This window comes from Diabrotica virgifera, chromosome 2 (assembly GCF_917563875.1).
Source record: "Diabrotica virgifera virgifera chromosome 2, PGI_DIABVI_V3a".
NCBI lineage: Eukaryota > Metazoa > Arthropoda > Insecta > Coleoptera > Chrysomelidae > Diabrotica > Diabrotica virgifera.
Window position 1 is genome coordinate 259,391,922 of NC_065444.1, and position 27,721 is coordinate 259,419,642.

Consider the following 27,721-nt stretch of genomic DNA (forward strand, 5'->3'; position numbering starts at 1 on the left):
GAAAGATCAATCAATTTTTAACAATATTTCAAATTAAAATATAAAATAGTTTTTTGAAAATGATATCACAATGAATTTAAAGAAGGGAATGTGGAAAAATCCAGACCCTTTGAAAAGAGGATTCCCTTCCAATTAAAGTCAAATACGAGGGCTGGCCAAGTACCTAAGAGGTGGAGGCCATGAAACTAAAAGAAGAAGAAGAAGTATATTCATTCATCAAAGAATGTCTTTTGTTTATTTTCCCTTGGATACAATACTTACGTCAAAATTTTTTGAATCAGTAAATATCAAAATTTTAGTACATCCATTTACTATATACGTTCCCGCATATTTTATAAATTTAAGTGTTATAAAAATGGTTAACTACAAATTAAGTTATATCCCTTACTGTTTGCCAACTTTACCGTTTCAAATTCTATATCAGCCCGTGAATACACTACCTTTTGTATTGAGTCCACCTTGTTGTCCCCCCAAGAATTGTTCTGGACGTTGCTAGAACCATTTCAAATTGTTACTGTGTAAGTTCATATCGATTACATTGCAAAAAAGCACGTTATATATTCAGGTGTTTGTTTCAGATATGCTTTTAAAAAGCGTCGCAGGTGAAGAAAAAGAAACTTCCAGAAAAAATATAAATGTCAAAAATTGTGCAACAAAAATAATGTATTGTATGAGTAAATATAAAATGTAAAAGTTTAATTAATAAATTTTTTATTCCTTGCTTCGATTTTACATTTATCTGTTAAAAATATAACAATACAGCATGTGATTATCGCAATCATCAGTTGGCGCTACAACCCTTTGTGAGCATTGATCAAAGCATTTTTCCATACTTCCCTGTCGAATGTCTGTCTTCTCCATCCTCTTACTCCAATCTCCCTTAAATACTCCTACAAATCGTCCAAATATATGAATTTAGGTTGTCCCTTCTTCTTTCGACCGACCTATTTAGCATAGTTAATTTAGCAGAATCACTTTCATCCATCCCTATTACATGGCCCACCCATCTTAGACGGTTTATTTTCATTCTTTTTTAGCCCATTTCTATCCAACTTTGGACATAGGCCTTCCCCAAATCTTTCCATTTTCGTCTGTCCTTGGCTGCGCTTTTCCAGTTAGTTTCTGCAGCTTTTACAATATCGTCCTTCCATCGCATCTGAGGTCTCCCTCTTCTTCCTTATTTTCATAGTTTTTATGATATCTGCATCATCAAAGAGTCTATAGAGTTAGAAATCATATTGTCTTCTCCACCTTGCTTCCTGCTTTTTTATTTTCTCAACAGAGATTGAGTAGCTCAGAAGTCGCGTTCACACTCACAGCCGGTCCCCAGCCCGGATAAAAAGAGGAGGGTTGATGGGCCAGATTAGCATCCTACCTATTGTAAAAGAAACTAAGTAAGCCCAGATAACAATGTCAGCGAAGAAGTTAAGAGAAGAATACATATTGCTAATAAAACATATAATGGACTTATTACACATCTAAGATCTAACAGCATCAAGAAAAAAACCAAATTCAAAATATACAAAACCCTTATAAAACTGTCTTTATATATGGATTAGAGACATGGACACTGTCGAAAAGCGATGAGAACTTATTAGGTACGTTTGAACGAAAAATCCTCAGACACATATATAAGGGGGTGAAAGAAAATGACGTATGGCGCAGAAGATATAATTTTGAACTATACGCAGTATACAACGAACCGACGTCATAACATCCAAAAGATCGGACGTCTGCGCTGGATGGGCCATGTTTAACGGATGTTGGAGACCGAAACACCAAAACATATAATGAGGCCAACACCAGTAGGGAGAAGGTCAAAGGGAAGACCCAAACTTAGATACATGGAACAAGTGGAACAAGATCTGAAAACACTTGGATTACCCACTGGAAGAACAAAGCCAGGAACAGAACAGAATGGCGGAAAATCCTAGAACAAGCCAGGACCCAAAAAGGGTTGTCGAGCTACTGATGATGATGATAATTGTAAAAGAAAGCAAGGCTCAAAGAACCGATATAAAGCCTCGGAACCCGACGGAACCTAAGATAAGGTGATAAGGAACATATGAGTGTATAAATAAAACCATATCAAAATATTATTTTTAATTTCTTTTAAAGTATGGGTTACAAATATTGACATGTTACATATAATGAAAACCTTGTATAAAAATCCAAGATTTACAACTAGAACCACACCATTATCAGCAAGATGTACAGCAAGTTGTACATGTTGGCATACAGGCACATGGATCTACTGCCGGACAACAAGGAGTTACAATATACGTGATGGTACATGGCGGTGCAAAAACAGGATATGGTATGGCAGGTAATGGGGGGCAAGGAGTACAACAACACACGTCGCAACTCGTAGAGCAGGGGCTGCAGGGTGAACAAGAATTTGGTACATTACATGGAGGACAGCAGCTCATGATTCACTTTTAAATTTTTGTAGTATCAGAGCAAAAATTTTGACAAGATTAATTTATTAAATTGACAGAAGTCATTTGGAAAGGTGATATTGAGCAACGCAGAACACTAAATTATACTTCACTGACTGAATTCTGTTCCAAACTGTCTAAAGGCAAAATTTACTTCAAAATTTACTTCAAAATGCTGCAAAACAGTCTACCCCTCAACCTGGACAAAAAAGAATTTCAACCAACATTCCTTTTGAAATAAAAAGACTGGTAGCAGAAAAACGAAAAGCCAGATCAATCTGGCAAAGAACTCACAGACCAAATGACAGGACAATTTATAATAACAAAACTAGAAAATTAAAAACAGCACTAGAACAGATGAGAAACAACTCATTTGAAAACTATGTATCAAACCTTTCTCGTCAAGATAACTCTATCTGGAAACCAATCAAAAACAAAAATAAACCGATAAATACTTCACCTCCAATAAGGAAAAACTCAATACCACCAGGACCATGGGCAAAAAGCAACAAAGAAAAAGCTGATTTATTGGCTGAACATCTAACTCAAGTCTTCAAGCCACACGACAATGACCAAGTTCAAGAAGTAGAGCAGGAATTAGCCTTACCAATTAATCAACGAGAGAGACTAACTTTGATTACTGCGAAGGAGATCAAAGATGTTGATTAAAGTGAACACACGTTAGAAAAAAGAATAACCCGAATCAGTATTGTAGTCTTTTTGTGTGAGAGTGAAAACTTTCTAAAAAGCATACCAGGTGGATCATACCTGACGTGAGTTGGATTCAGAATAGATGGAGTACATCGCAACTCGATTCCCCCATTGGGGATCCTGTACCCTGATACATTCATGGTACCCAGCTTACCAAGTAAAACCACTCTCAGCTTACGCTCATGGCATGTCTTTCAAGATCGTTCTTTCGCGCGCGCAGTCACCCTTTCCCTTCTTTTTTCTTATTTTCTCTTTGTTCTTTATATTTAGGTACCCCTGTTATCTCTTAATTTATAAAATCTCTCCTCTTTTAACGATTTTTGTCACAGCCTTCACTACTTTTGTAAAGTCATTTTCCCTCGTTTCCGCTACGGTCATAAAATTGTGTGTTCAAAAGCTCCTACTTCAAGGGCGGATCCAGGCAGGGGGCCATGGGGGCCATGGCCCCCTCCGAGAATTTAAAAAAAAATTAGCACCATTCAAAATAAATTGATAACATGTTGTGGAGAAATAATTGAACAAATTATGAATCAGGTTCAGAGTGCAAATTATTACTCTGTCATATTTGACGAAACGACCGATAGACCAGTAAGGATCTGCGAAAAAACGTCTATTTTTGGATGTGAGAGGTGGCATTCGGATTTTTGCAGATAAAGTTAGGTGACACCTTCAGTAATAATAATTGACTTATGCTCCTTCTCAAATATGCCCGGAACATTAATAAATAAATTTAAAAAATTTAAAAATTTCCAAAAACATCGATTTTTTTTCTTCTTTCTTCGCTTATAACTTTAAAACGATTCGTTTTGGAACAAAGTCGTAGAGAAATAAAATAAAGATAATTGAATTTTGTATGATATACGACTGGTAAAAAATGTCTTAAGATATTACCTTTTCCGCAATATAGGAATAAATACAAAATAAGGGGGTAAAATAAGTATGTTGTTATTCAATATTTTTTAACCACTTTGGTGGCACTTAGAACCTTAGTAGTAGAAAATTCTTTGTAACATACTTAAATCGTGTACCAAATTTCATTAAAATCGACCTAATAAATTTTGCATAATAAATTTGCAATCTAAATATTTTTAAAAAAGTTCAAATTTTTTAAAATCTTTCTGAACAAAAAGTAGACCATTTAGAAGTTGGCTAATTTTTTTACATATAAAGAAGTGCTGTACCTATCTAATACACTTTACAGAATTAAAATGGGATTATTTAAGGGGCCCCAGCAGTGTTTTAAATTTATAAACAGTTTTTTAGCTTATAAAAAAATAGCTTTGTTAAATAATAAAAAATTAATTTTTAGCAATGCAAATAATTAAAACCGGTATAATTTGACTTAAACTTTCAAATGCTGTCAGCAGAATTGCTATTTTATTTTTTAATCAAACGTTATTCGCGTTCAAAATTTGCAATTTCTCGACATTTTGAAAGTTCCACCGCGTTTATCTCGAAAACTATGCATCCTATGAAAAAACTTGTAAGAACATTTTTCCTTAAAATTACCCAAGAAATACAAAAAAAAAATGTTTTATTTTGCGAAAAATCGATATTATGTAATTCCTCAAGTTCTTTGTTTATAACAATCTTATCGACATCCGGATCAACTGTTAAACAAAAAATTCGTGTTCTACGGGTCAAAATACATAAAAAACTTGGGTAAGTCCATCTAAATAAAGGAGCCTGTAGCACCCCCTCCTGGCCACAGCACTAATTTCTTTATAAGCCAAAAAATTGTTTATAACTTTAACACATTGCTGAGGCTGCTTAAATAATCCGTTTTCAATTATGTAAAGTGCATTAAATAGGTAGAGTACTTCTATATATGTAAAAAAACTGACAAATCTTTGTATGCTCTAGTTTTTGTTGTGCAAGATTTTAAAAAATTTTAATTTTTTAAAAAAAGTTTAGATTGCAAAATTATTATGCAAAATCTAGTAAGTCAATTTTAATGAGATTTGGTGTACGGTTTTAGCACATTACAAAAATTTTCTAAGCGAATTAGGAAGGTTCCAAGTGTAACTTAAGTGATGGAAAATCATTGAATAAAGACAGGCTTGTTTTGCCCCCTTATTTGATGTTTATTGCTATTTTGAAGCAAGGGTGATAAATTAAGACATTTTTAGCCAATCGCATCTGATAGAAAATTTAATTATCTTTGTTTTATTCCTATAGTACTTTGTTCTAAAATGAATAGTTTTTAAGTTATAAGCAAAAAAAGTAGAAAAAAAAACGAAATTTTTTGAAATTTTTAAATATTTTATTTTTTTTATTAATGTTCCGGGCTTATTTGAGAAGGAGCATAAATCAATTATTATTAACGAAGTTATCACCTAATTTTATCCGCAAAAATCTGAATGCCACCTCTCACATCCACCTAAAAACAGATCTTTACTGGTCTACGACGACGTACCTATCCCACATGGAACAGCTTTCAATAAATTTGAGATACATTCACAATAACAACATTCGTGAAGACTTTGTCACGTTCATTGACGCTTATGAGAACATAAAAATAATTAGTGAAAATCAAGGAAGAGGGGAAAAAGAAGGCCTGCCAGGAGAAGCATTGGAAAAATAGTATTAAACTTATTGAAAGAACTGCACTTGGATCCGAAGAAATGTGTAGGAATCCGTACCTACTGACTTTAATAATACTTTAATAACGTTAAGTTTTGAATGTCTTTATGGACCTCAAAAGTGTGTGAAAAGTGCCTTAGAACTCACCATTTAAGCCCTAATTTTTAAAAATTACCCCCAGACCCTCTGGTACTTCTCCCCAAAAAACGTTCATGGCCCCTCCCGAAAATCGGTCCTGGATCCGCCCTTGTCCTACTTTTGCATATAACTCCGCTCTTTTGTCACTTAGCATTCGAAAACAAGTTTTCTGCTGTCGCTTATTCTGCAGTCCAAGCAACTACCATCTATTGCCTTTTCTATCCTCCGAACGTATGCACTAAATGACCCGTGTCCCTTATGGAATTGCGTGAAGTCTACATTGTTTGATTTGCTTGTCTGGATAATGTTCAGAAGAAATGCGTTCAATGTGCTTCCCCGTTTAGGATTTTGTCCTCTTCAGGGTTTGAGGTGAATGTATTGTGTTGGCAGCAAAAGCAAACAGTCCGAAAAACACACTGGGGCAAGCGCCGTGTCCTGGTGTTCTTGGATCCTGGGTTATGCCGGACGGTGGTGTCCAGAAGGCTAAGAAGTCAACAGAGAAGAAAGTTTGATGGATTGTTGTTGGTTCCATAGACATTTACGTGTACTGTCCGTGCTTTGCTCTCGACCAGTCTCCCTAGAAACCATTGTACAACGACAGGCGAACCTGCGTCCCTCGTCGGCGGTCAGGAGGTGGCTTTGAGCGCAGCGTGGACAGTGTGCGTTCGAGTGGAGAAAATAGTTGCGGCTATTTTCTTGGGACGAACAGGTATAATTGTGCAATGAAGTTGGGAAACCGCAAAAAACCAACTTCTCCCTGTTCGGGGTAGGGAAGAGGAAATGTTAGAGGTGGGTACGGTAGGCTAACGGGGTAGCCTCAAGGATGTTTTCGTACTCCACCGCGAGTTCGTCAATGCATGTTTGCATTAGAGCGGACGGTACATGAATCTTTTTGCGTTTGGGCTTTCGGTGGAGTACGTGGCCGGAAGATGAACAGGAACATTTGAGAGATTCTTGTGTGTCGGAAGGGGGGCCGTTGATTACTTTGATTGTGAAGTTCCTGTTCAGAGAGTTTATTCTCTCGGTGATTTTAGGGGTGTTCGAGATGTTATGGATTTCGTTTGAGGGATATCGCCAGTGCTCATAGTTACATCTACGCAAGACTCTACGTTCTGTCCTCAACAACCTCTCTTGTTTTTGTCTTGAACAAAGATTGCGTGAAGCAGTAGTTTGTGCTTTTATATTTACACTCCTCTCACTCTTCCACGCTGGGATCAAAGTTTGTCTCTGCAGCAATCTGCTAATTTACTTAATATTCCTTCCATTCAGTAATGGTTTCTCAGTACAAACTGAACAATAATTCGACCAACAGTACTATCTTCTTCAAGTGCCATCTCCGCGACGGAGGTCGGTAATCATCATAGCTATTAGGACTTTGGAGACGGCTGCTCTGAAAAGTTCGTTTGATGTACATCCGTACCATTCTCTCAGGTTGCGCAGCCACGACATTCTGCGTCTTCCTGTGCTTCTTTTTCCTTGAATCTTTCCCTGCATAATGAGTTGGAGCAAGTAGTTATATCTCTCTCCACGTGTAATATGCCCGAGATATTCCAATTTTCTGGTTTTGATTGTATTTAAGACTTCCATTTCTTTATTCATCTTTCTCAGAATCTCTTTGTTTTTGACGTGTTCTGTCCATGATATTTTTAGAATTATTCTGTATATCCACATCTCGAATGATTACAGTTTTTTCATTGATGCCGCATTTAAGGTCCAAGCTTCCATTCCATAAAACAGAGTCGAGAAAACGTAGTGCCTAGCCAACCTTACTCTTAGGTCTAGCCTTAGATCTCTTGTGCAGAGCACTTTTCTCATTTTGTTAAAATTCGCTGTAACCTTTTCTATTCTAATTTTAATGTCCTGGAAGTAATCATTTGTGGAGTTGATCATTTTTCCATATTGGTCTACTCGTTCGACGTTGGTTCCGTTTATGAGGAAATTCTCGTTATTTCTTTTAGTTTTAGATATTCTCATAAATTTTGTCTTCTTGATATTCATTGTTAGACCGTATTCTTGGCCATATGTCGCTATTCTGTTAACTAGTTTTTGAAGATCTTCAATATTTTCGGCTAAGACGACAGTCTCATCCGCATATCTAATGTTGTTAATGGGAACTCCGTTCACCTTTATTCCAGCTGTTTCACCCTCAAGAGCTTGTTTTAATGCCGAGTAGACATTAAAGAGAACGCGACAATACGCATCGCTGTCTCACCCCACGTCTAATTTCAATTTCCTCTGACAACTCTTCGTTAACACGTACTTTTGCTCGCTGCTTATAATATAAATTAGATATGATCCTGAGTTCATTGTAGTCTATCTTCTTTAATTTCAGGACATTCATTAATTGTTCATGTCGTACTTTATCGAAAGCTTTATTATAGTCAATAAAACAGACATATACAGGGTGGGGCATTAGTGACAAAGTCCAATTACTCATTTGTCGTAAGAGATACGAAAAAAAGTTATTTAGTAAAAGTTGGGGCACACATAGTACCATAATTTAAAAATATTTTCAAATATACAGGGTCGTCCGTATTGACAGGGTGACACAAACTTATGTTTTTTTAATGGAACACCCTGTATATTTTTACATTTTTGGATTCTCCTCGATGTTTCCTTTCTTAAAATATATGGTTTTGTAATATTATACGAGGTAGTTTAAAAGTTAATTACGTTTTTTTGTTAATTTCTTAGCAAAATCTACACCCTGTAGAATTTTAGTGATTTGACATGAAATTGTTATTTTATGTTCAAACGATTTTTAATATAGTCTGCTATTGTTAAACATTAACAGTATAGCGAAATGTTTAATCTTAGTATACAGGGTGGGTCGAAACTCGGAATGAGTATTTTCTGAGTTTTCTTAAATGGAACACCCTATATTTAAGTATTGTAATGAAATGATATTTTATGATACTTTTTTATTTCTTAAGCGTTCCCTATACCTAAGTGCTTTAATTTGTAAGTTATTCGTGATTCTTTAAGCCAAACATTAATTGTAAGAAAAATTACGTGAAATTTTATTAGGTGGCTGTGAAAATATTTAATCAAAAATAATTTTTGGAAAAGAAAATACATCATAATCTAGTCTGATCCTTAATTTAGTACTATTGGATGAAATATCCAAATAAATTAGTAGTTAAGGTTGTTGGTGCGCAAAATATAAATAAAAACATACAATATTCTACCTAGTCGGCTATGACACTAAATTTCCTTAAAAATTTGACATTATACTATTTTTATAGATCCAGTTGCTTTGTTACCATTACTAATATGTATTTTTCTTATGAGAAACTGATTAATAAGATTTTGGTGCTAGTGGAATATAACAAAAATGTGCTACTAGCAATAAGAATTTTTCATCAGAAATTCCCTGATAGACGACAACTAAGAAGAGAAACGTTTAAAAATATACTAGAACGGTTTCAACGGACTGATCACTTAGATTATGATAAATCTGCTCGAATAAAAACTATTGTAAGTGAAGAAAACAGCAATTAAATGTAATCCTTAGTGTCACTGAGGATCTGCATATTAGTACAACCGTTCTTACAATCTAAGTATCTAGTCTGTTGAAACCGTTTTAGTATACTTTCAAAAGTTTCTCTTTTTGGTTGTCGTCTATCAGGGAATTGCTGATGATAAATTTTTATTGCAAGTAGCTCATTTTTGTTATACTCTCCCAGCACAAAGCCATTTTAATCCATTCCTCATTAGAAAAATTAATATTAGTAATGGTATCAAATCAACTGGAACTATATAAATAGCATAATGTCAAATGTTTAAGCAAATTTTGTGTCATAGCCAACTAGGCAGAATTTTGTATGTTTGATTCATATTTTAAGCACCAACAACCTTAACTACGAATCTATTTAGATATCTCATCCAATATTAATAAATTAAGGATCAGGCTAGATTATTATGTATTTTTTTTTTTTCGAAAAATTACTTTTGATTGGATATTTTCACGGCTACTTAATGAAATTTTACGTAATTTTTGTTGCAATTAATGTTTGCTTAAAGAATGACGAATAACTTACAAATTAAAGCACTTAGGTATAGGGAATGCTTAAGAAATAAAAAAGTACCATAAAATGTAATTTCATTACAATACTAAAATACAGGGTGTTCCATTTAAGAAAACTCAGAAAATACTCATTCCGAGTTTCGACCCACCCTGTATACTAAAATTAAACATTTCGCTATACTATTAATGATTAACAGTAGTAGACTATACTAAAAATCGTTTGAATGTAAATAGAAAATTTGATGTCAAATCACTACAATTCTACAGGGTGTAGATTTTGCTACGAAATTAACAAAAAAACTTAATTAACTTTTAAACTACCTCGTATAATATTACAAAACCATATATTAAGAAAGGAAACATCGAGGTGAATCTAAAAATGTAAAAATATACAGGGTGTTCCATTTAAAAAAACATAAGTTTGTGTCACTCTGTCAATACGGTCGCCCCTGTATATTTGAAAATATTTTTAAAATATGACACTACATGTGTCCCAACTTTTACCTAAATAACTTTTTTTCGTATCTCTTACGACAAACGAGTAATTGGACTTTGTCACACTAATGCCACACCTTATATATCTTGATTGACGTTTAGGCACGTTTGTATTAGGATATTAAGTGAGAAAAGAGCTTCACGCGTTCCTAGGCCTTTGCGAAACCCAAATTGTGTATCATTAATATCTATGTCCAATTTATGATATATTCGGTTATGGATGACTTTCAATAGCAACTTCAGCACATGGGACATCAAGCTGATGGTGCGGTAATCGGCGCATTCTCTTGCGTTTTTCTTTTTGGGGAGACAAACAAAGATCGACGTTAACCATTCTTTGGGTAATACGCCTGAGCTATAAAGTTGGTTCAAAAGTATAACTAGAACATCAATGTACTGTTCATCTATAATTTTTATTAATTCGATAGGAAGCATGTCAGTCCCTGGGCTTTTTCCGTTCTTCATTGTTTTTAATGCGTGTGCTATTTCTTCTTTTGTGATATCTGGACCTATTTCTTCTGAAGTAAGTTCTATGTTTTCCAGGTCTTCTCTTTCATCATCGAACAGTTCATCTATGTATTCTGCCCAGCGTTGTACTTTCTCATCGGTTTGTGTTATAGTAATCCCGTGTCTATCCAGAAGTGCACCAATGAGATTTTGTTTTCTTAGACCTGCCATTTCTTTTACTTTCTTTTGTAGATTAAATAGATCGTATCTTTTTTGAAGGTCCTCGATCTCTTTGCATTTCTCTTCAAAGTGTTTTTCTTTTACCTGCTTTATCATCCTTCTTATCTGGTGGTTAGTACAGTAACAGTACTATACGCATGTGAAACATGAACTATGTACCAGAAGGAAGAATTATTGACGTTAGGGAGAAAAAATTCTACCGAAAATCTTATTCTATTTGGAAAAAATAAAAGAGAAGAAGAGGGTCGACAAGAAATAAATAGATAGATACAATCCACAGAAGAAGAAGAAGAGGTTGTAATACCAAACTAGAAACGATAAGTAAAAGAACAGAAAAAAATAGAAGAAACTATATTAGCCTTTTTCTTCAAATTGTGTTAGGACTCTTTTCAATGTTGCAGCTTAATTTTTAAATATTTTCTCATCTCCAATATTTTGGTTTCGTTTAGCTTTTTTACTTCGAGAGGAGAGAGAAAAAATAAAACTACAAACAGAAAAACCGGCAACAAATCAATAAGGACTTCGAAAAAATGGAAAACCTAAATAGAGCACAAGAACATATAAATATATATAAAAACATATAAAGAGAACCAAGTCAAGGCTCATAAAATAACAATTCAGTAGGCTGCTTAATGGAGAAAGTAACGCTGTAGATACAGATAATAATGAAATAATAGAACAGGAGAAAATTGATCTACCAACTTTGGAAGAAATAAATAGAGCAAGTCAGTCTCTAGCCAGAAGAAAGTCACCTGGATTTTGTTTTTCTATCATTGAAAGCTTTTTTGTGTTCTGCTATACATACGTTTCCAGTCACCACGTAAGTTTGTATACACTCTGTGTAAGTAATAAGTTCGTACTTTTTCTTTTGGCTCTTGTTGTTCTTAATATATTTGCGAAAGTTTGTTATCTTTAAGGCTGATGTTATTCCTTTCTTTTCTATGTGTGTGGGTATTTTAGTTGATATTTTGCCTGTAAAATTCGTGTAATAGTTCCTAAATTTTTGACGGAAATTAAATTTACCTGGTATAATTTGTTATATTTAAGAATGGTTTTAATGTTCATTACTTTATCTAAAGATTATCGTTAGTCCACAATTTATTTAGATTATTCAATCTTTGCTATCATTATTATATTATCAGAAACGATAAGTTGATAATTATGTCTTCAGATAAACGATCTTAAGATAATTATTTTCACTAAAATGATTAATAATAATTATACTCATTAGGTACACAATGTATTATTTAGACATCACTTGCCTTCTAATATCATGTTTATTTATTGTGTTTGTGAAATGCATGGATAAAAATCCTGCACCAAGGTTTGGAATTTATGAAAGAAAAGATGGAAGGTATTTTTTGAAAGTTATATTTTTTTATGTTATATTAACGATCATAGGGGTAAGTAACATTTTTATCTGACATGTATAAAATATATATCTACTGATTTTAACAAAAACCTGAGCATCCAGTAAAGGTGGTTTTAATTTAAAGATATTTATTCCAGTTTAAACGAAGACTGAGCAATTTAAGGAAAAAATTTCGCCCTTTAGAAAAAACACAAACATTATCTTTCTCACAAAAGGTTAGTTGTAACAAAATATGTTTTTTCTATTAAGAAAGATATAAGTAATTACACAATAGACAGATCAGGCAGCCTCTCCTTTAGGCAAGCCGCACACCAACGAAACATGAAACGAAAAACATGAAACATGAAACGTAAAACACGTTTCATGAAAATTAAACACGGCTAAACAAATCTTGAAGCAAGCAAGCAAGCAATTTGATTTAACCCGACCTGTGGGAGATGTTCACTCACCCTATCGAAAAAGTACATTCGGGTGTAACAATTCATTGGGGCGAGGTGTTTTGACCCGAGTAAAACAGGGATCACCCCACCTCGCTCCAATGCCCCAGGCCATTCCTTTCCCCCCATAGCACGCTGATGCGCGATGGGGGAACAACTATCGTAGCCAAATGCTCTTCACAATGGAATCCTGGGTAATAAGATTCCAATGTGGTGCCGTAATCGAATTTAAAAAACTAGGCCAGCGTGAAGCGCTCTATGCCTTTATCTTCTGATTGCTTATCCGCGGAACTAAAATTGCTTGCTTGGGCCCCAAGTCATTGTACCAAGCCCCACTGAGCTCTGTCCAATGACTTGTTGCTCAAGTTTTTTTGGGTGTTTTTTTGTTTTTTATATTTTTTTGGGGGGTTACGCCTTTTTTAGATATTTTTTTATCTTTCTTTTTGACAAATCTTGAAGTACGCCTACCAATGAAACGAGTGTGATTCATGCTCATAACACATTTTTATTTGCGGAAAGTTTCATAAATGGCCGGACGTCTATTTGTTTAGCAGTGTTTTATTTCCATGAAACGTGATTTACGTTTCAGGTTTCTTTGATGTGTTTTCGTGTTTCTTAGACAGTTAGAATTGACTGTCCTAAAAAGTAATGTTTGGGCATCTTGAAACAAGCTTATTCATTACTTCGTTTCTGTCTGCGACTTCATTAATAGGTTTAGAATTACAAAAAAATTTTTCTTCTACTGGTTCTTTAATTTTTTGTTTTATTTTAAATATTTCTTTAAATCATTTACTTCAGCAAACTGTTTTTCTATGGACTATATTTTTATTTATTATATTTATTTTACCTTTTTCCTGTTGTACAGCTTTCTCTCAGCTTACCTTTTTCAGAATATTGATGTAATCTCATTGGAAGGATCAGATAAATACGGAGACTCTGTGATTTTAAAAGTTACTAGGAGAAACAGTAAACAAACAGGATATATGTTCTTGAAAATTGGTGAAAGCAAATTTAAAGCTTCCATCAGTTTAGACCCGTATGTAGATAAAAATGAAGATTATGGAGAAACCTTTTCTACTGACGATCTTAAACTAAACATAATTGAACCGCTGAAAGCGTGGAGAGTGACTTACAGAGGAGAAATGGCTGACTGTGATGTAAGTCTATTCTTCTTTATTTATTATTTATTGCACGCATACTGCGTATAAATAATTATCTAAAAAACTGTTATTCTTGTAAATAACTTATATTTATTATTACAGCATAATATTAGTAAGACCCATAAAGTTGAAGTTCAAGGTATATGGATAACTGATATACCCGTCTTCCATTTTGAAGATGCAGATGCATTAAATTTTGCAAAACGCCTGGCCTACGAAAAATGGAATAGAGACCACTTTCTTAATTTAAAAAGGTAATAAAATTGTAACTGTAACTAGTATGTGTGTATGAGTGAAGATGAAGTGGCAGTAGCTGTTTAATTGACAATTTAATCTTTGCTGTTAAGCAGGATTTAAAAATTTAATTATAAATACCTAAATTCAAATATTTAAGAAAAAAAGGCGTGGGATAAGTAATGGTATTTCAGTTTACCCCTCGTTGCGTCAATGTGCCATGCTTTTCATCCAAAAGCATTACAAGATGATTCAATTTGAATAAATCACCAACATCCTTTTTGCTTTTATTCCTACGCGAGGTTAACTTTTCTGATTATCATTATCATTCAATATTCGCTTGTCCACTGCTGGACATAGATCTCCCTCATCATTTTCTATCTGTTTCAATTTTGTGCCTCTTGTATCCAATTCCTATCGCAACGTTTTAAATCGTCAGTAAAACGTATTGGGGGACGACCACCTGAGCTTCGGTGGGCATCATCTCTTGGTCTCCATTGCAATATTTGCTTTGTCCATCTGTTATCTGTCATTCGAGCCACGTAGTCTGCCTAGTTCCGTTTCAGTGTTGCTATTCTCTCTACTGCATCGGCCACTCCTGATCTTCCTTCGTAGTAGCAGTAGCCGGCGGTTTAGGATCTTGTCTCGCAGTAAAACGCCCAACATAGCAGTCTCCATCGCCCATTGAGTCAGGTGGATCTTTTGCAATTATTCTCCTTGTCATGGCCAACGTTTTCACTTCATAAGTTAACACTGTCTAAACACACTGATTAAAGGTTTTCCTAAGATATATTGGTATGTCAGACGATTTGAAAATGTGGTTTAACTTGCTGAAGGCGGCCCAAGCTAGTCTTACGCACAGCCTATTTTACTTTAAATCAGCTCCGAGGCACTACCCAAGTTTCGGGCCCCTAAACTTAATAATAATAATAATTTTTTAAATGTATTAATTAGTTCATAAAAATATAGTTGCCCCAGAAATTTAAATTTTTATTAACAATACATAAAATTTATATTTAATACAATGAAACATTTTTTAATTCTTTCAATAACATAAATTTTTAAACATGAGTAAAAATTGAATAGGTAGAGGGTTATTCACTATATTTTGACCCCCCTGTAAACTGACTTCTTTACAGAATTACAAAAAAAATGTAAAATTGAAAAGTTATTCGATTTTTAAATTATGATTTTTTGACATATATTTCGTACTAGTGACGTCATCCATCTGGGCGTGATGACGTAATCGACTATTTTTTAATAAGAATAGGGGTCGTCGAATAGGGGTAGCTTATTTAAAAGGTTATTCAATTCTCTATTCAGCAATATAAATATTAACATGATTATTCATACAGGGTGTCCAAAAAAATTTTTTTAAATTAGATTAATTGTCACATAAAGAAGAATGTATGTAATTTATTTAATTCAAAATACATTTTACTGCTGTCAGAAAACAGAAATATATGTTTATTAAACAAATAAACATTACTTTCAAGCATTCAAGCATCTATCTGCCTCTTGGCCGTTTGAACATTGAATTTAAGCAAAAAGCAATCTTTATTTGTGCAATAAACTTTTATTTCTGTTTTCTAACAGCAGTAGAAGATATTTTGAATTAAATAAACATTTCATTCATATTCAATACATACATTCTTCTTTTTATGGCAATAAATTGAATTGAAAAAAATTTTGGACACCCTGTATAAATAATTATCTTAAGGTTTATATTACTAAATAGAGAATTGAATAACCTTTCAAATAAGCTTGTACCCGACACCTATTCTCATTTAACAAAATAGTAGATTACGTCATCACGCCCAGATGGATGACGCCACTAGTACGATATATATGTCAAAAAATCATATTTCAAAAATCGAATAACTATTGTAGTTTACATTTTTTTTTCTAACTCTGTAAATAAAGCAGTTTACAGGGGAGTAAACATATAGTGAATAACACTGAACATATGTAGTACATTTTAAAGACAAGAATAAAAAAATTTTAATTAACTTACATAACCAAAATGTATACAGAAATTACCTACAACTAAAATATAATAATTTTAATAAAAGAAATACTGTCTACAGAAAAAAAATAATGAGTAGGAAATACTTTGTGAGAAAAACAAAATAGATTAAATTAAAATTGCTTTCTTCTTATTTTTATTTCACTAAATTTACCAATTATTGCATTTGTATCAATTTTTTGTAATATATCATTTTCTAGGTTTAAAGAAGCCAAACATGACAGACTTAGTTCATTTAGAGAATTTCCTAAATACGACTTTACTCTTTCCAGTAAGTACCGAGAAAGATCTTTCACCTGAAGCGTTGCTAATGGGTATCAAATGGGTATAGTTAAATAAATTTTAAGCAACGTTTCTACATTAATTTGTAAACGTCGATATGATGTAATGTTCAATCAAAAATACTTTGTAGATTTTGTAAAATATTAGATATGCTGCAAAGTTGTTTAAAATGTCTTCCACTAAATCATCAACATCGATATCGTTCTCATAATATTCAGCAATAATAATTTTCAAGTCTACTGTTTCACTGTTGTCTGTAAACAATATGTTAAAAACATGGCTTACAGAATTATAAGCATCTTTTCGTATAGATCGTTGCTCAATTAAAGTATCACCGTTGTATCATAAATAGGTAAAAAACTATTAAGTTTAACATTTTCATGTCCTTTTAAAAAAACAGATTCGGTAACACTGGAATTTTCTGGTTATTGCAATAAAAATTTTTTTGGTGATCTTTCCGGGCCCCAAGAAAATGCGGACCCGAGGCAGGTGCCTCAAGGGCCTAGTGGTAAAATAGGCCTTGGTGTTACGGCGGAGAAGCTCAACGGTTTGGTTATCTTTTTCTATGCGAATCTCGTGACCTAGGTATTTTTAGGTCATTACCTGGTATTTTAATCTTGTTCATGCCCATAAATATTCGCTGATTACAAGATTTTTTTTAGATATATTTATTTTCAATCACCCCTCTAGCGTGGAAAGGTAGAGCTGATTTAAAAGTTCTATGATCTCATCTATCTTCTCAGCGGTAAGCTTTTAATATTATCTGCAAACCTCAGTTGACTAATTTTCTTATTACATTAGCCTATTAATTTCTGTCTCTATGTTCTCACATTTTGGGGTTAATTGGTGCCACGTCTAGACTTCACCTACCGATTATGAGGGTTTTTGTCACTGCACTCATTCTTACTAATAAACGATCAAAATATATTTTCCATGAATGTTTTGTCATACTTTTCGTGAACTACTATTTTATTACCTTTGGTTGCTTTGAGAACGATTTCCGAAGTGGAAATCGAAGAGTCAAAATAAAAATATGTCAAAACCCACAACAATCAAAGATGCAATTAAACGATGAGGAGAAAAAAAAACAAATCAACAATTTATTTTAAAGAAAATTGTAACTTATTCCCATTAAAAATAGTAAATTGTATTAAGATTTCGCAAGAAAATAGCTTCAGGAAAATATTAACAATTTATTTATTTATTTTATACAGATCTAAAGCTACACATTACGAGCAGTTTGGAACTTTGTTAGTAAAAGTAAAAATTGATGATCAAGTACATAAATTGAAAATAGATACAATCAAAAGTCGTTACTTGGGCCATGATAACATGAGTTACGTGTGGAAGGAATGTGTGCATCGATTTATAATAGATGGAAGAGATTGCTTTACTTTACGTCATACCTGTAATCCAATAGTTACTTCTCGGTAGGTTTATGCCTGGTTGCACCAACAGATCTTAAGCTTAAGACGTGCTTTAAGCTCAGCTTACGAAACATACGCGTTGAACCAGTGAGTCTTACATCAATTTTCAGCTTACCACAATGGATTGCCATGTGGATTTCTTAGATAAGTATCGAAAATTATGGTGCAACGTATGTGAGACTTACGGCGGCTCTATCAGCTGAGCTGGACTAAGCTGGAGCTTAAGATTTGTTGATGCAATCAGGTATAAAATATTAGTATCTTAGAAATTTATTATCAGTTATAATCATTTGCATTTGTGTTCCATTTTATAGAATGGAATGTTTACAGATAATTTATGTTTCAGAATGATTGAGGGATTTGTTTACAGTTCTAAAGAAAATAAAACATATCCAATTCAAAGTTCTAGCTTACAACTATACAAATTTGGAGGAATAAAAGATCCGCCACAAGATTATGGATTTACTATAAGAGCAGGTATGTTTCTTCTTTTTAACGTGTATATAGTCTCCTTGACGTTGACGATTAACACGGCAAGTGTCTCTCTGTCTTGAGCTGTTTTGAACAGTAGTTCGACTCTTCCTATCCCGGTCCATTCCCTGACATTCTTCAAACACGAGGCTTGTTTTCTACCAATTTCCCCTACACAGTGGCGAATCCAACGGGGTGTCACGGAGGGTTATGACCCCCTCTCCTCCCCCCCAGAAAATAAATATCAATTCAATAATCCTAAAAAAACCGAGAGCCGTAATTAAATCAAAGTTAAAAGTAATTAAATCACCCTCAAGATCCATGACCTTCCACAAATTTCTGGATCCGCCACTACCCCTACATAATTTATTGAAGACTCGTATACTATTTTCACCGCATTATGTGTGAAAGGTATGCTATCCCTTTCGTGACCGGCTCACACGATCGTGAGCTCATGTTTATGTGGGTATCAATATCAAAATAAACATATTTTTACTAGGAAAGATGATATCAATATGTTGTGTCTATCGTGTATTATCAGAGTAACTGAAATTGTTTAACGAATTCGCGCTTAGTTTGCAATAGAATATCCTATAAAGAAGGCTGTGTATTTTTACGACAAAACCGATAAAGGTAAGTAAAAGATATCTTGTTTTTTATAAGTGTTTATGTTATTGTAACGGGGTTGTCGTATAGATAAAGTTTCAACTTCAAGATAATAAACAAGATTTAAAAAATTATTGGTTTGTTTGTAGAGATCTTGTCCCGTAAAATTTGAATATCACGATAGTGAGTTGCCGTCACACATTCAATTTTCAAAGCAGGAAATTAAAATACTAAATATTTATTGGTTTGACTTTTTATTAATTTTTCTATATTTTAATGATAAAAGTAGTTTTTCTAATTATTACAGGTGTACCTCTCACCCACGATTTGGCTCTAGGGGTGTTAAATGATGGTAACTAGTCCGAAAGAGAAGATTTAGATGGCGAAAATGATGTTGATTTTGACGTTCAGATGTTTAAAAATAACACTGATGACAAGGATATTAAAGAAACTGTATTAGATGAAGAACCTGTATTGGATGAAGAACCTGTTCCTTCAACGAGCTCTTCTTCAGCAAAGAGGCAATGGAAAGACATGACATTTCATCAAAAAATGTTTGTTCTATTTTATTTAGTATGTAATATCATATTAAACAATTATAAAAATAATTTTTATTTGGTCCTAATGGTGTTTTACGTTTAATAAAAATGAATTTTTTCATACACTTACGATCCCGCATTCATAGAACATAAGCCCAGAGCGCACGAACGTGACATGTCATTTGTGACAGATTCAAACAATGAATTTTTTTTCTGCATTTTTTACACCTTTTTAGATACCATATATCATATTTATTCAAAGGGAAACTTCATTTTCACTAAAAAAAAATTCAGGCCTGAAAGGGCTATTTCCCTAGATTAACAGTTGATAAATTATCTATAACCACAACCTGGCAACAATGTTGTCATTAAAACTCAATGTTCATTTCTCATAATTTAGTGCCTACAATGTAGATACTCTACTACAGCGGTTCTCAATCTGTGGTACATGTATTACTGGTGCCAAAATTAGCACCACCATTTGGATTACCTAGCTAGATAGATATTTCAGTTAGGTGGTACCAAAAATAATAAAAAGTATTTTGTGGTACATGACTCAAAAATATTGAGAACCACTGCTCTACTATATTCATCTGGGTCTTTCTTAGTTGTGGTTTTAACCATAAGTATTCTTATTTTGTTGTATGTGCCTACATATTGATTTTTCAATTTTTTAATTTTAGGCAAGACAGACTATCAAATTCAAGTAAAAGTTACCGATACTTCTCAAGTTTCGACAGAGGAAAGCAGAAACATTACAACTTACTTTCAAACAAATACCGTTGAAGTGAATGGAATAAACGGCTGGGGTATATCTAAATGGTTATACCAAAATATTGAATAACCAACACTCACATTAGAAGCAAAACATAGGCAATTTTATTATTAAGGAATTGAATAAAAAAATTACTTGATTTCAGAGTATTTTATTAAAATAAAGAAAATCTCAGATCTGGCTACAATCTAACATGTTATAATTGGAGCTTATGCTCATCAGTTAGTGGGAGATTCCGCCCAGTGCAATTCGTAAGTATAGTTAATTAGTCAACTATCCATTATTTTCTACTAAAAACAGGAAGAAACCATTTTCTGTACATCTAACTCTAAAAATTTTATCGAAGATTTACAATGCGACAAGCGAGTACTGGCGGCTGACCTTCTCGTATTCTGCATTTGTCGCTGTGTATTTTCGCTCAAGGTCACGCGCCACCTCTAGTTTGTCGGATTGTAAGTGACTCCAAAGTTTTTGCAGTTACGGCAAAATTTGTTTCTATATAGTACCCTTGTCACTGTACATTTTGTAATATTGTTCGTCCGCTATAACTTTTCTCATGCATCACGATTCATTTTCAAACAAATTAAGTCAAAACATAAAGTTAAACGAACGTCGATGTGTATATGTTAGAGTTCAAGTTGATTCTCAGTTAGAGTTGACTCCAACTAGTTGGAGTCAACTCCAACTGAAACGAGCAGTAAAAGTTGATTTTAAAAATTTAACTCAACTTTTACTAGTTGGAGTTGACTCTTCCTGGATCGATTCAGTAAATGTTGATTATACGAGAATCTCAAGTGCATTTTTAATGAGTGTACGTTTCTTTGTTTTGACCGTTTGAACTACTTATTAGTATAGTCTGTAACGTCGCCCCCGTTAGGTAAATTATTCTGATTCGATTTTTTGCACAAACTTACTCAAAGAAATACATCCGTATAACAATCCTTATAACAAATACACAGGGTGTCACGCGGTACCGCGGTCGAAAAATTGTTTAACCAATTTCAGTAAAGTCAGTCAGTAAAATGACACTTTATCGAACGAGTCTGATATTACGAGCAGAGGAAGCGAAGCGAGCTACAGACGCGTTCGATAAAGAGTATTGAGGTGGTGAGTACAAAATTGTATCGTCAATCATAAAAAACATTAACACTTACAACTTTGAGGATTTTTTTTTAATTTTAGACGAAATAAAAAATTCGTATGACAGTAATGACAGATGACTTTTGCATGATGGCCGGTTTTGATGTTGAATCGATAGTTATCAATATTGTATACCTACCTAATTACTAAATCTGTAAAGTTTTGATTTATTTTGTATGAATATAATTGCGAAACACTACAGAATTTTATTTTTGACATAAATTTTATCAATAATAAGATAAATTTTGTACAATATTTTTAATAATTAAAGTAAATAAATTTTAATTTCACTCAAATAAATAATCGATTGCTGCCATTGACCACTTACATTCAATCTCGGTTAATTTGAATAATTATCGCGGCAGGTAAAGTAACATTCTTCTTTCAATACAACAAAGTGTTACTTTACTGTCGAAAATGAGGGCAAATGAGTACAATAATGAATGATTTTAGTGACGTTTGGCGATAAACAAATATTTTAAACAAATTCGCAAAAATACACACACCGGCAAAATTAGCCGAACACCTTAAAAATGGGACATATTTGATGTCTCGAGTTTCCTAAACCACTGATCCGATTTGGATGATTCTTTTAGTATGCTATAGCCTTATTATTTAAGAATATCGTTGTAATAATATTGTTGCTAGACAGGTAAATATCGTTTTATACCGGGTGTACAAATCATGCTGTGTTTTTTCTTAAAGTTTGGAACACCCTGTGGAATATTCTAGCACATGTAAAATATTAAAATTAACACTCGATTGTAGATTTAGGCTTTCTTAACATTTTTCTTTTTGATTCATTTACTTATGTGTGATAATAAAAAAGTTATGTGCGTTAACAACTGTCCATGTTTTTCATCAATAAATCCTCATAGTAGGGGAGGAAAGTATACTAAATTTGCAGTTACTCGAGCTTTATGGGAACCTATTGGATTGTGAAGAGTATGTGCTAAAATCAGAAAAAGGTTAAGTTAAATTTTCCATAATCTATCCATAATTAGAAAAAATGTGTCGAATAAAAGTTGCTTATTTTTACGTGAAGAATCCAAATCTGCAATAAAAATTGGGGGCTCCTATTTGGGATTTTAAATTAAATCCCCCACCCCACCTCCGTGGGGGTTCGTGACACCCCACGGAGAGGGGAGGGGGTAAATTAAAATTTTTAAATACGAACCCTGCAATATTTTGCGAAATGAACATAAGATCGTAAAACTGCAAAATACACCTATTCAATATTTTTCAAAAATCTACCGAATGGCACCAAACACGATCCCGACGGAGGTGGGCTGGGGGGTTACTTTACAATCTTAAATAGGAGACATCTGTACAAACTGCAAATTTAGCATACTTTCCTCCCCTACTATAAGGATTTATTGATAAAAAACATGGCTAGTTGTTAAAGCATATAACTTTTTTATTTTCCAACATAAGCAAATGAATCAAAAAGAAAATGTTAAAAAAGCCTACAATCGAGTTTTAATTTTAAAATATTATATATACTAGAATATTCCACAGGGTGTTCCGAACTTTAAGAAAAAAAAACAGTATGATTGTAACACCCGGTATAAAATGACATGTACCTAGCAACAATATTATTACACCGATATTCTTTACTAATAAGGCTATAACTTACTAAAAGAATCACTTAAATCGGACAACAGGTTTAGTAAATTCGAGACATCAAACATGTCCCATTTTTAATGTGTTCGGCTAATTTTGCAGGTGTGTGTAATTTTTTCACTTCGTACAAATTTTTTTTAGATCCGTTGGGCCTTTTTTCTCTAAAATTGACTGTTGTCGAGTTATTAGCTACTTAAAATTTGAAAAACGCCAAAATAATCCAGAGTATTTTATGAAGAATAACTTTTTTCCGTAAAATTGATAATAAAAAAGTTTTCCATGTGGTTCCTAGCATACTGTATAAGGGCTTTTGTATAAGAATTTTCAAATTGTAATGCCATATTCGGATTCAGTATAATCAAAAACAAAATAGAAACATATTTGATCAAAGTAAAATGATGAATTCAACGATATTTTTAAAATTATTTATACAAAACAACTGTTATTGTTTAAACAATTAATAAACAATTAGCGGCCAAATCTGCGAGTAGAACTTTTTACTTTAACATGTATATAAACTAACAAAAACAGTTTTAGAAAAATATAAGCTTGTTTGAATTATTCCGAAACAATGCATGTTTTCGTTCTAATTGCACTCCCCTATTGTCACTAAGTGGATTCGGCGGTATAACACACAAAATAAATATTTACGTCGTAAAAATACTTGACCAGATTTAGATTTGTGCCTCAAATATTTTTTCTGTATTTTAAAATACAACACACACACACACAAATTTTTATTGATGAGTATGGAGAGTTTTACACTTCCCAGGAGACCAGGAGACCAGGAGATGTAACGCGTTATCTATCCTTCCAGCGAAAGTGAAGGCGATTTTGACGGGTCCGCCATTCGTTTGGTGCCGTCTGAGGTTTGACACCACTTGTTTTATTAGTGATTTTTGTGCGATTTCTGAGTGAAAACTAGCAATTTTTTTAACTCTTTAATATGGTGAATTGTTCGGCTTACGGTTGTAAAAGCCGTAGCACTAAGAATGAAGTGGGAGTTACATTTCACAGGTATAGTATCTCCTTCTCAGAGGCATCTTTCAGTGCGTCACAAGTGACAGAAGGTAGGTTGGTCCGTTGGTCCGTGATACATGCACTGTTATAATATTTATTCCAGTTGTTGATAGATGGTGCTATCATCGGAAAAAATATTTAGGTATTTATCCATTATTTACCTATTAATATCTATAGGACTTTTTTATTTTTTTATTTATTTATTTATTTATAGTACTATACAAATGACCTGGCCTCTTGTGACTAATCCAGGTCGTTTTCTGATGGGATTACAGTAGTTTATCTTTACATTATTACTTTAAGAATTTTCTATATTTGACTAATTAACAATAGCCCTAATCTACTACTAATTATGAAAACTACAAATTGTAAACAATTCTAATAAACAATTCTAATGAACAAATAATAACAAATAAACAAAAACTAATAAACAAAAAGATAAATTATTAATTTTTCTTTGAACATATAATTTTTATAAAAGTGCTCCCATTTCTCATTCTCAGATGAGAAATTCATCTAAAAATAGTCACGAATAATTTTAAGTGCAGGTCTAATCGACTTTATGATATTCTCAATGGTATTTAGGTGAGCCTCAGACCATTGAGTTTTAAAATTTCAGGTTTTTAGTTTAATTTTTTTTGTTTGATTAATAATTTTTTGATTTTTGATTTATTTTATTTTATTTTATATTTGATATTAATTTTTAATTTTTTATTACCTATCTAAATATTTATTTAATTATTCCAATATTTTATTTTATATTTTTATATGTAATTTTAAGTTTTTTTCTGTATAATTTCTTATTCAAATTCATAGAGGTTGGATATTATTTACTTGATTTCTTCCTCATCTAATATTATATAATTCTAATTGTTTCTTTGATATTATGTCCGCTAAATTATTTAGTGTATTAAATAATTCTTCATTTTGTATTATATTTTCTATATTTATGCCAACAAGGTCTCTTCTCATTCTTTGTAGTTCTTGTGTATTTGTTTGTCTTTCGCAATTAAATACTATGTGTTCTGGTGTGCCTATTTCTCCACATTCACAATATTCATTGTCTTTTAAGTTAAATCTATGTAGGTATGTAGGGTACGGGCCGTGCCCTGTAAGAAAATGTATTAATCCTTTTTTTGGGTTAAAATAATTTGGTATATTATTTAAATTTGGAATGAAATTATAAAGACGTCTTGCTTTAGGGGAATTATCCCATTCGTTTTGCCATTTTCTATTTAATATTTCTTCTAATTCTCTTTTTGTTCTGATTTCTATTCGCATTAATTGTAGGTATTATTTTTTCATAATTTTCTTTTCTTTGCCAATATCTACATGCACGTTTTTGTGCTTCCAAGTGCATGGGCATTACACCAGTCCAGTCAAGACTGTTAAAGCTGATGTTGCTGTAGTACTGAAGGCTCCTGTCATTCTAACAAGGAAACCTCTTTGTGCTTTATTCAGTTTTTGAATATTTATATTATTTGTTAGTCTGTGTGCCCATACACTTGCACCGTATCCTACAATTGAGGCAAGTATCGTACTCAGGTATACGCGCATATGCTGGAACGGAATTCTATACTTCCTTTGTGCTAGGCTTGCAATGCAATGCATGACTTTCGCTGCCTCTCACAGACGCTATTTATATGGTTTGTAAAGAGTCTTGGTTCATCGATTATGACACCAAGATATCTAGTTATTTTTGTTCTTTTTATTGCCTTCCCCCTTATTTGTATACTTGGATTTCTTTCAAGTCTTACTTTTATAAGGCTATATGTTGTTTTTGTTTCTGATATAGTTAGTTTAATTTTTCATCCATTCATTTATATTTTCAAGTACTCCATTTGATTTTATTTCTAGTTCTCTTCTTATGCTATGCTCCCTAGAACTTCAGGATCCACACACTGAACCTTGTGGACAACCTTTAGTTATATGTTTCGTCTTTTTATCCATTGGACAACTTAAGCTGACATATCGGTCTTGACAATAGTTTCTGAAACTTCCGTACAAGTTTCTGGGGCAATGCATCTGTCGAAGTCTTTCGAATAATGCCGGCCACCATAAATTGTCAAAAGCTCCAGAAACATCTATAAAAATCATCAAAACATACTTCTTTGTGCTCCCCCCAATTATATTAAAAACGTTATTAATAGCATCTTGTGTTGATTTTCCTTCCCTAAAGCCATATTGATTTGGATGAAGTCCAGTTTCGTGTCTTATTTGATTTAGTCTTTTACAAAGTAATTTTTCATGTAATTTCCCCATTATAATTAATCTATAGGACTATAATTTAAAGTTCTTCTCAGTTTTTCAGTGTGTCATTCAGGGCCGCGCCGTCCATATGATTTTAAGAATTAAGAGAATCATAGCATGACATTTTAGTTAAATCTAACAGTTGTTAGAATCGTAATCGTAATTTGGTATAAAAACAAATTAATCGTGTTTATTACATTTATAAAAAGGAACGTTCTTTGATTTGTATAGTCTTATAAATTGTACAGATTATTGAGATTATAGTTGTATAGATAATACATAATCATTTTTTGTTTGATTATAGCGCCATCTATCAACAACTAGAATAAATGTTATAAATGACTTTAATCACGGATGTACCTTTTTGCTGTCACTTCCAACTAAATGCGTTACAAAGAAACCGAAAAGCTGTGACGCACTGAAAGATGCCTCTGAGAAGGCTTCATAAATTAATAAACATTTCTGTTATGTGTGCGTAGATGAAAATACAATAAATACTCCTTTATTCTTAAATATTGCCTCTTAATCGGTTATTAACTTAAAAATTAACACTTTAATGTACCTACCTACCGTGTGGCTACTACGAAAATGGAATTAATAACGTTTACTTTTTATATAGGTTTCCAAAAGACGAACCAAAAAGAAGTCTTTGGATTGATAATATGAAAATTAAAAACTTTACACCCACAAAAAACCACAGAATCTGTTCGAAGCACTTTGAAAATAATTATTTTTATGAAACTACCACAGGAAAAAGTAATTTGTTGAATCAAGCAGAACCAACTATATTTAATGAATTGCCAAAAAGTGTGCGGCCAAAACGAGAACTTCGAAAGGTATTATTAGGAATCATTTTCATATTATTTAAAAAGTAATTATACATTGAGTTCACAACAGTGGTGTCATGGCAAAATTAGCAGTGCCGGAACGCACTGCTATTTTTTGTGTACAAAACCTAAATCCTCTATTTATTTTTTTTCTTTTTTCTTAACCAGTGCCGGAACGGCGTTCCCGCACCATGACACCACTGGTTCACAAATGGTTCACAATAAAAAGTAGGTAGGTATAAAAGGGAAGTCTAAAATTCTCCCTACTGTGCTGACGTTGGCATAGGCCGTGCTTTATAGATGGCGTAGACTGTAGACAATCAAGTTTTATAAATAATTAATAATAATATACACACCGGCAAAATTAGCCGAACACCTTAAAAATGGGCCATGTTCGATGTCTCAAAATTCCTAAACCTGTTGTCCGATTTGAGTGATTCTTTTAGTATGTTT

General features: G+C 33.0%; 2 protein-coding genes and 1 long non-coding RNA gene across 6 annotated transcripts in view; all 3 read left to right on the plus strand.

The window, feature by feature from the left end:
- The first annotated feature begins 251 nt into the window (after positions 1 to 251).
- On the plus strand, positions 252 to 720 carry LOC126880575 (uncharacterized). The gene is made up of 2 exons (XR_007696638.1): positions 252 to 518; positions 579 to 720. It is a non-coding gene; the product is annotated as an uncharacterized LOC126880575 (long non-coding RNA).
- An 11,547-nt stretch (positions 721 to 12,267) lies between these two features.
- On the plus strand, positions 12,268 to 20,548 carry LOC126880564 (uncharacterized). Of its 3 annotated transcripts, XM_050644512.1 has the most exons (7): positions 12,269 to 12,482; positions 12,589 to 12,666; positions 13,779 to 14,045; positions 14,151 to 14,302; positions 17,805 to 18,020; positions 18,364 to 18,494; positions 20,317 to 20,548. In XM_050644512.1, the coding sequence occupies exons 1-7, from the start codon at positions 12,318 to 12,320 to the stop codon at positions 20,475 to 20,477; spliced, it is 1,170 nt and encodes a 389-aa protein (XP_050500469.1). In that variant the 5' UTR covers positions 12,269 to 12,317; the 3' UTR covers positions 20,478 to 20,548. The 3 variants fall into 3 exon arrangements, with proteins under 3 accessions (XP_050500471.1, XP_050500469.1, XP_050500470.1); XM_050644514.1 differs by lacking the exon at positions 17,805 to 18,020 and having other exon boundaries at positions 12,268 to 12,482; XM_050644513.1 differs by lacking the exon at positions 12,589 to 12,666 and having other exon boundaries at positions 12,295 to 12,482.
- Positions 20,549 to 23,952: 3,404 nt separating this feature from the next.
- The window catches only part of LOC126880563 (52 kDa repressor of the inhibitor of the protein kinase-like), a 30,856-nt gene continuing 27,087 nt past the window's right edge, over positions 23,953 to 27,721 (plus strand). The window contains exons 1-2 of one of the 2 annotated variants that reach the window (XM_050644510.1): positions 23,953 to 24,188; positions 27,061 to 27,277. In XM_050644510.1, the coding sequence (XP_050500467.1) occupies positions 24,118 to 24,188; positions 27,061 to 27,277 (288 nt within the window). In that variant the 5' untranslated portion in view covers positions 23,953 to 24,117. The remainder of the gene's footprint in view (positions 24,189 to 27,060; positions 27,278 to 27,721) is intronic. The other variant, XM_050644511.1, reaches the window with a different exon arrangement.

Coding starts and splice junctions, on each gene's coding strand:
- LOC126880564 (XM_050644512.1), top strand. CDS start 12,318: ATGTATTATTTAGACATCACTTGCCTTCTAATATCATGTTTATTTATT. Junction 12,483..12,588: donor TTATATTAACGATCATAGGG/GTAAGTAACATT, acceptor TATTTATTCCAG/TTTAAACGAAGACTGAGCAA. Junction 18,021..18,363: donor AATCCAATAGTTACTTCTCG/GTAGGTTTATGC, acceptor TTTATGTTTCAG/AATGATTGAGGGATTTGTTT.